We start from the raw sequence: 12,160 nt of genomic DNA, 5'->3' as shown, positions 1-12,160 counted from the left end.
AAAATTAACCATTTATTAATTAAAATATGAAATATTCGTTTTCTTTTATCCTTTCAACGTATATCTGTTTATATTTTATATATTTTTTTTGAATATGATAAAGCATTTCTACCAATAGTAATAAATCTGTAAGATTAATAATTTATCATATTTATTAAATTTTATATCAGCAATAATTTTATACACATGATATAAAAGTAGAATAATAACACGAATACAACATAGTAAAAGGAAATAAACAAAATAATTAAAATTAGTTCTTTAATAGTGGAATAACATATTGCTATCATTTTATATAAAATTAGTGAGTATGGCTAATGTTAGCCTTCACTGCGGTACGCGCAAGTCTGTCACTGTCATAGCGTCTCATATAGTCATGATACTAAAAGAACGGAGTGATTTGTAGTATCGGTTAATATTTTTACGAGATTACTTTGAACTTCGGTAGTAAAGCTTTCAAACTTTCCTTCAACATGAAATTGTGGCTTACGTTTAGTTTTTATTAAACGATCGAGTATGTATGACAGTACTATTTAATGATGCTTAGTTGGAAATTTATTGCTAGAAGTCATAACCTCACATTGATATCGTATACTAGCTCTACGAATGACCAAAAATTCTATTGTTGTAACAGAGATGTTACAATCATTCGTTTAACTTTTCCATTACAGAGGAAAAATATTGACATGGTGCGGATTGTGCATATGTTATCGTTATGAGAAAAAACATACTTCATAAAGTTGTACATATTTCAACTCCATGGCTAAAGGAAAATTAAGGGGTTCAGACTCTAATAATAAGGTACATCCGCATAATAGCGTAATATTGTTACAAACGATTTTTCAACTAATGCATTTTTTCATTAAAAAAACAGTTAACTGCTTCCAATACCACATTTAAAAATGGGGAAACATATACATCAGAGTTTGAAATTAATGAAATACCTCCTAGTGCCCGCACATTACTTACAAAAGGTTACATACAAGATGAAATCAATTCTTATTCAGGTAGATTATTGTAGTTTGTAATATTTAATCATGCTTTAAATGTAGTCCATCTTTATTGTACAGTTGTTTATTTAATGCATATTATATAGGTGCTACTGTTTCAACACGTGGACGTTTCATGACAGAACAAGAAAAGATACGTTGTCCTAATGAACGTTCTTTGTATCTTTACATACAAGGGCATACGAAACATAATGTAGATTGTATGTTTTTTTTATTTTGTTCCAAGTAATATTTATTGAAAGTATATTAAATTGATTTATTTTTCCTTTTTAGTGGCTATACAAAAGATTAATGAAATTATTAAAACAGAACACCAAAGTTCTTTGAATAGGCCAAGTAGATTTACTAATGCACCACCTCCTCTTATGAGTTTACATTCCGGAGTTACATCGGTGGTATGTAATATTTTTACCCAAGATATATATAATGTCTGTATCTTAGATATACAGATTAATTTATTAAAATGTATATGATTTTTATAGGAAAAAATTTGTGTTGGGATAGAAAATGCTCCAGAAGGGTTTGACTTGAGAGGTAGAATTATAGGAGCTGCTGGAGCAAACTTACTGTATATCAGAGGTGAAACTGGAGCAAATGTAACTTTAAGAGGTAGAGGATCACAATTCATTGATCCAGTTTTAGGAGCTGAATCACCAGAGCCACTACATTTGTATATAGAGTACGATCATCTATATATTCTTTTCTTAATAATAATTTTTATTCTATAATTACACAATACTGTATGTTTTGCATAGGCATCCAAAACCAGAAGCATTGCAGAATGCAAAACAGTTAGCAATTAATTTAATTCAAACAATGCAATCTGAGTTGCAATCATACATACAGCAGCAACCACCACCAGTACAATCACAGCAAGTGATAGAACAGTCGCAAATACAACAAAGTATGTACTATGCATGTATTATATAATCAATTAATGTTATTACACACTTGTCCACTATCATGTTTATTTTTTGCAGCACAATTTCAGACTATGAACATTGGTACTTTGGGACAGCCTAATGTTGTTACTATACAACATCAAGGTAGAGCACATACATTAACACACCATGGTTGTTGAAAGTTATGTTTATAATTGTTGTAAATCGTTTTTGTTTAACAGACATCATACAACATCCACAAAGTAGTGTAGTAACATTACCAGCAACAATTCTCACTGCTACAGTAGCTGGTGCACCAGGCTCTGGTATAACGGTTCCTCCACCTGGAGTACACATTCCTCCTCATTCTGGACCTTTAGTACCACCACCACAAGCTCAGGTAATATTATCCATAGATAATATGTATATAATAAATTATCTATTTAAATTAACTTGATTATAATTCGATACTTTCTTTAAGGAAATACAAACATTTATGCCACCTCCACCAGTTGGACAAGTGCAATTAATTGGTCCTCCATCAACAGTAAGCCAAGTGCAATATCAAATTCATCCTGGACAACCACTACAAATTCAAGGGATTCAACCTGGATCACAATCATCCCCACAACCTGTAGCTCAAATGTATGTCATGAGTCAGCCACCGCCGCAGAGTCCAGCTCAACAAAACTTTATAACGAGTAGCAGTGCGCCAGTTAGTGGTGCGGTTTCCTACGTTTATACGCAACCAAATGTACAAAGGTCATCTACACCACCACAAGGGATAATCGAAGCTGTCAATGTAAACTTACAACAACCACCTCCAGCAGCTCCAATTAATATAACACAGCAACCACCTCCGCCATTGTTACATCTTCATTTCCCGCCGCCAAATTTTCCTCCAAATCAACCACCACCACCTGTACCTCAGACTTATCAAATACAGTATCAACAAGTGCAAGCACCGGTTTCACAATCACAGACACAGTTTGTGTTACAACCTGGGGAACATATTGTACCGCCACAGTTGCAAAATCACGAACAGTCTCAGCCTATGGCACAGCATATGTTACCTCCACAGTTCGAAGGTCATACACCTCAGTTTCATTTACAAGTACCTCCACCATCTACACAAACTTTTTTAGTCCCTAACGCTCAGTCGCCTCAACATCCTCAACAACATCCTCTTCCCCCTGGAGGTGAAGTTCAACATCAGCAAGAAGGACCATTGGGAGACCAAGGGCCTCAACCTCAGCCAGTTCCACCCCCGCAAATTGTGCCACCACCATCTGCTGCTCAAATGTCGAATTCTATGAACGTTCTTACTAGTATCCCTCCACCGACCCAAGCACCTCCACCGCAAAATGCTCCATGGTTGTATCAAGCACAACAACCACAACAAATGTTGCAGTCTCAGGGTCAACTACAGGTAACATAACAAATTACATTCGCCGAGATTTACGTCCTGAGATTTATGTTAACTAAAGTGTAAAAATTTTAATTTTACATAGGTTCAGATGCCATCAGCGAATATACCTCTACATAATGTACCTCCACCACAAGTTCAGGCACAGATACAGTACCATGCTCAGCATATGCAGTATCAGAATGGTCATATACCACCGCCACAAGTACACTATACAGTTCAGCAATCACCTCAGCAGTTTGATCAAAAACCTGATTCACCAGAACAAAAATCACATGGTGTAAAAAGGAGATTTTCAGATGTTGAAACGAACTCAGTAAGTTCTTGAATGTAGTGTTGTATGAATAAAAATGGTTACGGTTATGTTATGTACTGAGGATTCAAATATGTTTGTTCCTATAAATAATAGGAAACGTCACCATACCAATGTGGTCCCTTACCTGCTCAACGTCATGGAACAGGGTAAGTAAGACAGTTTTAACGTTTTCATTAGATTGTGTACTTATAGTTATAATAGTTATAATTATATAAATCTTTATACTTATAAAGAGCGATTATTTAGAATAAATAGAAAAATTAAAATTCAGTGCGTGGATAAAGCAGGTTTAAAGGATTTCAATTGCTTAAAAATTATATACAACTATTTAAACTATTTAAAATATAAAATAAGACGCGCTTATTTTTAATAGTAAATTTATATTGGTATAATTATTAGATTCAAAACTGAAACATATATAATGTTAAAATTCTGATGAATACACAATTTTAATTTCTTTATTGTTTCAAAATATTTGATCTACTAGTACTAATATTACTGCAGTTTTCTGTAACTTTTATAAAAACAATTTTATACGTAATTAGAGATTGCTTTAGCAGTATATAGATATCAAGATTTTCGTGCAATCTACTCTGTACTATGATGTGCTTAAATACGTGCACTCCAATACATTAAATTTCTTTCAGAAACCTGCTTTGATCAAGATGTACCAAAGTCAAAATATAGGAAGGGAATGGATTCAAGTGTTCAAAGTTTTAGTAAATTTAAATTGTTTCTTACTCATAGAATAATAATCATAAATATTAAAAACATTTAATGCTATAGAGTAAGGAACAGTGATTTAGTGTTACTAAGCTATAACTTGGTAACAAGATTTTTATATATCCACAATCAAATTATCTTTAAGTAACAGGTCTTCTTAGAGCAAAATTGAGTCTATAAAAACTATATGTATATTTATATAATTATGATAAATAATTTATATAAACTTATATAAATATATGTATATGAACAAACTAGCAAAGTGCTTAAAGTAATTGATTGTGAATATAATTAGCTTTTCTCACAGAATATTACATTTAGAGAAGGCTTACTTGTTGTCCTGATTATGAAGCTTTTTTTTATAAACGCAATAAAAAAAGTGATATGCTTTTAATTTTATTTAGTTATGAATATACTAAATTAGATATTAAATATAATTCGTAATTTTCTTGCTAGCTATAATGTTGCAGCTAAATTAAATTATGAAACAATTGAAACAATTGTATTACAGAATAGATGCAAAACAATTGGATAGATGTTTAGCATTATGATATTCTGTGGTATTAAGTTATAATACAAGTACTCATTTTTCGTGTAAAATGTCGTATTATTAACTGTAACCTGGAAACACCAGGTACTTTTAACATTTCAGAAATATCCATGGCAGGCATCAGGTGATATTTGCTTAAATTTTGAAATGTTTATCTATAATAACCAATTTTGTGCTAATAATTGGAAACTGAACTGTTTAAGCAGAGAAGGTGATCGGCAGCAGCAAGTGTTACATGGTCCATCACCAACAGCTACGGGCCTACCTCATGGAGATCGAAACAAGCTGCTTATGCCACCTCCACATCCAGGTCTGTAACTAAGAGTATTCAAAATGAAAGAGTGCTAGATACCTTTTGAAAATTTTCTTGTTTTTAAATGTTTTAATCTAAGAGTTTCCTTTTGTGTCTACAAGTCACTGATATATCTGTATATTCATTTCAGATGGGTATCTAGCATTGGTTCTTAATACTCTTAGCTTTGTAGTATATTACTTACTGTAAATATATATTTTCGCTAAACAATATGAGTCTCGCTCTTAATTGATACATCCTAGCAATCTGCTTCTTTCGTGTACTCATTCATATACTTTGCAGATGGACATCAAGAATATCTACAAGGTTTATGATATTACTGCATAGATTGCTTTCGATTTAACTTTATTTATTATTATTTAGAATTGAACTTTTGCTATATTATATTATATAGTTCTGATAGTTGACTTGAGCATCTTAATTTGAATGCTTCTTCATAATATTGGTTTTCTTTAAAATGTATGTGTTTTCAGATCTCTGTACGACAAAGTGATTTTATATTTCAGTGATTACTTTTAACCACTATTAACTATAATTATTATCGTTCATCTTATGTTGAAATACATTATACGTTTTAACATTTTATGTTTAACAATTCCAAATTTTAGGATTTTATTGTCTTCAGATCAAACTTTTGAAGCAGAGCATGTGAATTCACGGAGTAGCGGCACATATTATCATATTAATATTAATTATTATTAGCTCATAAATCATTGAATGTAGCTGTTCCTGTATGAATAAGACTTACAGAAATTTATTGAATTTTGCTGGACATCTACGTGCAATTCGTTTCATTATTTATGTCTTCTTTTACAGCTAATTCGCGGACGTTTTCATGGATGATTCACCAATAACACAAATCTTGTAGAAAATAATCGTTAATGATGAGTTCTGTTTTACAGATTATAAGCCTGCTGAAATGTGTGAAATAAACGAGTTCTACGTGGAACGGTAACGAGGGAATCCAAAATGATACTATACATATATTTTTACGTAATCTGTTTTCAGCTACTATAGTATTTATAATAATCTTTTTTAGTCGGAAATGGTTAATGGCGTGAAATATTGTTACTCAGAATTGTTTAGTAGGAGTAATATAACATGTGTTATATTAATGTAATGATTAATTAACGCGATATTATTTCGAGCAAATGCAAGCAGTATGTTAATTGGATTTGCAAAAAGTTTTATAACTAACGAAATTCCATAACTTATCAATTGCTCTACAATATTTCAGTACGTTATTTGCCATATTTAATCCATATTTAAAACACATTTTATACATAGACTTTCCGTATCGTTCTATGCAGTTCTTTTCATTTGATGAATTTCCATTATTTAGGTGAAAAGCGAAGCATGGATCAAAAAACTGCAGGCATAAGTTCAGGTATACCTATTTAACATTTGTTACGGTATAGTTTTCATTGTTTTCTATTAACCATTATGCAACTTCGTGCGAATATTTCTGTACTAGGGAATGAACAGACTCCAGTAGGGGACTCGGTGACTGTTCATCCTGGAGGTGGTCCACCTTTGCCTCCTCCGCTTCCACCGCAGGCGCCATGGCAAGCTCATCACGTTAGAGTTCCATGGGGCAGACCACCGCCGATGCCAAGGGATGGAGAGCATCAAGGAGTGTGTCCTACATTACCTCCAACTAATATGCCACCACCTCAAATTAGACCAAGAGGTATTCACAAAAAACAACGATCCGATCGATGACAATATTTATAATTTAGATTTAGATATATGAATTTGTAAATGTAATTTAAAGAGTTACGACTAGAATATTTAAAGTTTAAATCACATATATGTATTTTTTCTTGTAAATAATTTTCAAAGAAATTCTTGAAAAGATTGAGTTGGTTTATTGAGTCTTGAAAGTTCGAGCATGTGATTCTGGTCTTTCGAAATAATTTCTAACTAATTCACAATCTCCGCTCATATTTCTAACTTTCATGCCTCGCTTGGTGTTGGACGTGTGATATAATGACTGAATGTTTCCGTAATTATTCAGGCCATGTTGAAGGTAATCGTTCGCCCGTTCAAAACGCGATTATGGAGCACCCGTTGAATGTCGAGTACAATCAAATGCCGCCGTATACGACAAAACCCCCTCCTTACAATTCACATCCGTTGATGCAATCCATTTGCAATCCACCACCGCCGCCGCCGCCGCATCACCAGCAGCGACCGCAGCATCCACCTCAGACCGTGCAGCATTATCAGGTGCCAATCTCTCAGACATATCAGCCACCGACTTCCTGTCCACCATGGATGAATTAAATACACGCATGAAGTTCTTACGCTAGTACCTTAAAGATGGCTGATGCAGTCCGTCCGATTTCACGCCGTTTTATCTACGCTTCGTTCTCCCGTAGATAGTGTCAAAGGGCATGATCGACATAAGCGGATGGTATTGCATTATGTTATCGACGATTCGATTGTTCCTTGCGAAACATAGTTGACTATAATTTAATTATTCGTTAAGAATGTGTCGCTGCAAGATGCTGTTCTGTAAAAAGTGTGTATACAGTAAAGATTATTTATAGTAAACGTGTTTAAGCTTTAGCTAGCGGACGATAGTCAATGAATTTATAAATACCACGTTACGAGCGCATAGCGTGGCCTAGCGACGAAATAAGATTCAATTATGAATCTAATTTACATCATTGTGTCAAATCATGGCGACGACCATGGTTTGCTAATCGAAGACTATTATCGGTGCGATGCGGGTGCAGATGTAGCGAATAAGAGAATATTTGAATTGCATAGTTTCAGGGAATGCTTTTAGTATTCACGCACACACATACAATGCAAGAGGAACTAGGAGTGTAATTCTTTTGTATCTATAGTATCATATGTAACTAGCCTCTCTCGAAGTTCTTCTGGTATGACGTCTGTTCCATGTTGTTGACGCCATGCCTTGTCGTATGATATGTACGTAGACAATATACATGCGGTGTATGCGATTTTGTATGGAAACGTGAATAAATCGTTATAAACGATTCTATGAAGCGTTATCAACATTTTAGGACTCCTTCTGCACATAACTTTGTCACCATCCATTTGTGGACTAGCTTTGTAAACAAAGCGAAATATTAGTTACCGATACAGTACAATATCTGGAGTTTTGTGATTCAATGAACAGGGTCAGCAACATTTTCAGCGCCTTCACACGGGATTTTGTACATTTTCGGTGCAGTATATTCTAGCGTTAACAGGAACAAACGTCACAGGTCGAATTCATTGAATTTTAACTGATGTACGAAGTCTTTTACCTTGGGTTAAGTGATCATTTTTATGATTTAGTTATAGAAATATATTTTCCGATGGACTACAATTTTTTGAATAAATTAATTTAAGCGTCACAAACTTGTCTCAATATTTCCTATCTTTTATATATTAATAGGAATAAAACCCTTTTTATATAAATGTTTTAATCATCAAATAGTACAAAATACCTCGATAATTAAATTAGACGTATAATTTCCTGAAACATTAAAAGAAATCAATTAATTTCTATAGAGGTTGGTTAATATGTTCCAGTAATTTCCGTATTAATGAAAATATCGAGAACGAGAATCCACTCTAGTAATTATCTATTATAGAGTTTATATTTATTCTATTTTTTCTACACTAAATATACGTCTACAAAGGTTCATAGTCTTCACAATTATCTAAGATCCTTCTGAGCTCAAGAAAACTGTTTCATAATGATCCCCCTTTATCGATGATTATTGTTCCTTCGCCAAACGTGTATTCACTCCTCGTATCGATTTCAGTTGGCAGACGTTGTTAAAACGGTCCTGTTTTTGTTACCGATCGCCCATCCCCCTAATTAAAGTCGTTAAACGTTCCAACACAGTACGTGCGGTGATCGAGTATTGGCTTAGGTTTTCATGCCAGACGAAATTCTGTGTAATGCAAATCCGATGAAGCTGTATATGCTCGCGGAATTGCTTTTCATTATATAGGGCGAACGATATGGGATAAAAGGCACAACAGGATCGAGTACCATAAAACGATATAATTATTTCAACGTATTACACCGTCTAATTAAAGCAGGACGCCAAGATTCTCTGCTGAAGTATCATTATTCGAAAAAAAAAAGAAATTGAACTCATTTTAAATTTGCAGTAATCTTTATTCATTTAACCATAGTGAATCAAATTAGCCTCTTATTATTAATCAATTATGTACTATCATTTCATGAATTAGTTACGTAGAACGTAGCTCACTTCATTATTTAATCATCCTTTCGGCGTCGAAACTTCAACCATCACGAATGTCGTATCGAATTTGACAAAGTCAGAGGGATGATTGGATCTGTCCGAAGGATCTTTTAGCGATGTCTCAGGTTTGCCCATCCTCTTCGCATCAGCTGGTGGCAGCTGCGATAGCTTTTCGACGCGCTCGACGTAAGTTTCCAAAAAATTACGGTCTCTATGATAATCCTGAGGAGCCGGAGAAGTACGATAAGGTAAGCGTTTTTCTAATACTCTGAACAATGTTTATGAATACTTTTACGTGTAAATTGTACCATCTTCATCGGCCAATCAATGTCAAAGTTATTCTTCTTGAACATGAAACTTCTATCATTTCAAGTATTTTTCAATCAGAGAATCACCTTCTCTTAGCTGTACTATGAATTATAGTTCAGTTTGTACACTTTTCTCAGTTAATTTTAAGATTTCTTGATTACAATTACCTACAATGTAATTTTTCAAATACATTTCGAACTAGGCGGAAAGCGTCTCAGTGAACGAAGAAGCGAACGATCAAGAGGACGTTCAGTTTTCCACGAGGAAATGCACGAACGTAAGATCGAATCGTGTCGAGGGCAAGTTGGTATGGAGCGACGAGTGCGGGGAAAGTGGTTCGACGAAGGAAAACTTACTTCAGAAACCAATAATCTGCAGTTGCTGTCGTAAACGCAACGAGGCTGCAAAAGCTAATGAACCGATGAGCACTTTCAAGACGAGGGATCAGTGCAGCGCGGGGGATACGCTTGATATCGTTCCAAGCAAAGAATGCAATGAGATCGCGAGGAAAGGCGACCCGACCAAGTCTGAGCAACTAGAAAAGTACGATATTCTCTTGGTTTCTGTGAGCCAATCCCACTTACTGAATGAATAAGAATGATCTTTCCTTCTCACAAATGTAAATCATCTCAGTAGAAGTTTCTCTAGAGTGTGTAACTTCAATGAATCATAATAATTCCTTTCCAATAACAAATTAGTCGTAAAAGAACGATACTCAGAATTAAAGTACTAAGAACATTCAATAACCAGTCATTGAAACTCTTCTACTTTCTTAACATAGTTATACCTCCAAAATGTCGGAATTACCAATTGCAAGTCAATTAAGAAGATAGGTGTATGTTAATGAGAGGTACAACAGGTTTACAGTTTAGTAAACATATGATTTTTTGTGACATCCCAATTTTATGCGCTTTTCCTGGAAGGACTCCAACATGTTTAAAAAATTTTATATACCGCCTGCCACATTTATAATAGAAAATATTACCAGTCGATAGTCCCTCTAAAACTTTCTGCCTCTTTCAATTTCAGTTGTGAGGGAAAAACGATGAAAAGTTTTATAACGGAGTCCAGACATTCTAGTCGTTGCCGTACTTCATACTCCCATTTACAAAGACGAAGTCCGAGGGAAACTTCGGCCAAATTGGATTCCGTTAATCTTCTGTACGACAGAGCCCACGATCAAGTAGATAATGTTAAAGACAGCGGCTCGTCTGAGAAACGGAGTAAGTTGAGATTCTTCGCGTTCTTCGGTCACGAGACTCATGAATGAATTATCGCGATAACTTCGCCTCGTTTAGACTGCAATACGGAGGAACACGTCTGCAACGCCGGGGAAAAGGAGTGCAAGTCCGATCATCGGGGCTCTAGATCGAAGCTAAACTTCTTCGGCTCGCAAAAGGACAACTCGTCGCCTAGCATCCTCCACAATTGCGATTTTCATTGCGAGAAGCACTCCACCTTCGACCTATTGCGACCTCATCGAGATTACTGTCGTTCCCAAAGTCGTCACCGCTGCTTCCATCCTCATAACTGCTGTCATCATTGTTACCGCGAAGATTACCACAGGTTTGAGCTAGAAGTTCTAGTACAGGATATTTTGAGAGTATTTAACTTTTGAAGCTTATTTTGAGCTAATTGAATGCTTAGACATAGATTTGTGCGATGTGTAATTAATATTTAAAAAGGAAACTGAATTCTAGTAATTCTAACCGAAACTTTTTCACCAGGTGCTCTTCAAAGGAGAAGCCACGTCTGTCTTCGGACACTTATCTCTGCTCATCGAACTCCACAGGGCAAAAATGTCCCTGTAAGCAAGGTCACGTTGGGAACGATTCATTATGCAACCACGACTGTTGCCTGAAGGATTCGGAGAAGATATCAACTGTTCAAGAGCAGAATGACGAGGAGTATGACGATTCTATAGGCATGATTAATCACAAGGATTCCCTGTGCATTTTAGTGGAGAAGTATAAGGCCAGCAAGAAGTGCAAGCACAAAAAATATTCCGGTGCTGCTGACTTTTCTGACGAGAGAGCTAAGGACGAGTGCAGCAAGTCGTGCGCTTCGGAAATGAGTTGTCAAATGGAGGATACTGTTAACACGAAACGAGACAAATATTTGGACGACAGCTGTTGGCATCGAGACAATCGCTCGTCGATAGGTAAATCGTGTAGACGCGGTTGCGGACAGATCTTCAGGGAGAACGACTGTAGTCAGTTCAAGAATCTGAGGTCTCGTTTAGTGAAGACTGGCGCTTGTTGTTCGACGAAAGGTACACCTTGGAGACACACGTTTTAGATCCGACGAGACTAATTCTTACTAAGTTCTTGTATTTGTACTGTCTTTTAGTACGTACGTTTATTACGTATTCCCTTTTTTTGTAATCTATACTTTTTC

The 12,160-nt window shown here is 35.2% G+C and overlaps 2 protein-coding genes and 1 long non-coding RNA gene across 8 annotated transcripts in view; 2 read left to right on the top strand and 1 right to left on the bottom strand.

The window, feature by feature from the left end:
* Positions 1–12,160, bottom strand: part of LOC143177512 (uncharacterized) — a 118,450-nt gene that overhangs the window by 41,959 nt on the left and 64,331 nt on the right. The gene's annotated exons all lie outside the window — the stretch shown is intronic.
* LOC143177143 (uncharacterized) lies at positions 408–8,228 on the top strand. Of its 6 annotated transcripts, none has more exons than XM_076374946.1 (16): positions 408–514; positions 672–801; positions 875–1,007; positions 1,097–1,210; positions 1,284–1,405; positions 1,493–1,689; positions 1,766–1,914; positions 1,991–2,056; positions 2,134–2,291; positions 2,373–3,320; positions 3,403–3,633; positions 3,727–3,779; positions 5,113–5,216; positions 6,562–6,606; positions 6,694–6,909; positions 7,237–8,228. In XM_076374946.1, exons 2-16 carry the CDS (start codon positions 760–762, stop codon positions 7,503–7,505), a joined length of 2,847 nt encoding a protein of 948 aa, XP_076231061.1. In that variant the 5' UTR covers positions 408–514; positions 672–759; the 3' UTR covers positions 7,506–8,228. The 6 variants fall into 6 exon arrangements, with proteins under 6 accessions (XP_076231061.1, XP_076231060.1, XP_076231064.1 ...); XM_076374945.1 differs by having other exon boundaries at positions 5,110–5,216; XM_076374949.1 differs by lacking the exon at positions 6,562–6,606.
* LOC143177448 (uncharacterized) lies at positions 9,481–12,061 on the top strand. The gene is made up of 5 exons (XM_076375346.1): positions 9,481–9,702; positions 9,966–10,306; positions 10,793–10,986; positions 11,062–11,329; positions 11,491–12,061. Exons 1-5 carry the CDS (start codon positions 9,571–9,573, stop codon positions 12,059–12,061), a joined length of 1,506 nt encoding a protein of 501 aa, XP_076231461.1. The 5' UTR covers positions 9,481–9,570.

The sequence above is a fragment of the Calliopsis andreniformis genome, chromosome 3, assembly GCF_051401765.1.
Source record: "Calliopsis andreniformis isolate RMS-2024a chromosome 3, iyCalAndr_principal, whole genome shotgun sequence".
In the NCBI taxonomy this organism is placed as follows: domain Eukaryota; kingdom Metazoa; phylum Arthropoda; class Insecta; order Hymenoptera; family Andrenidae; genus Calliopsis; species Calliopsis andreniformis.
The sequence above is the reverse complement of the archived record's forward strand: the minus strand, read 5'-3'. Positions and strand labels throughout refer to the sequence as shown.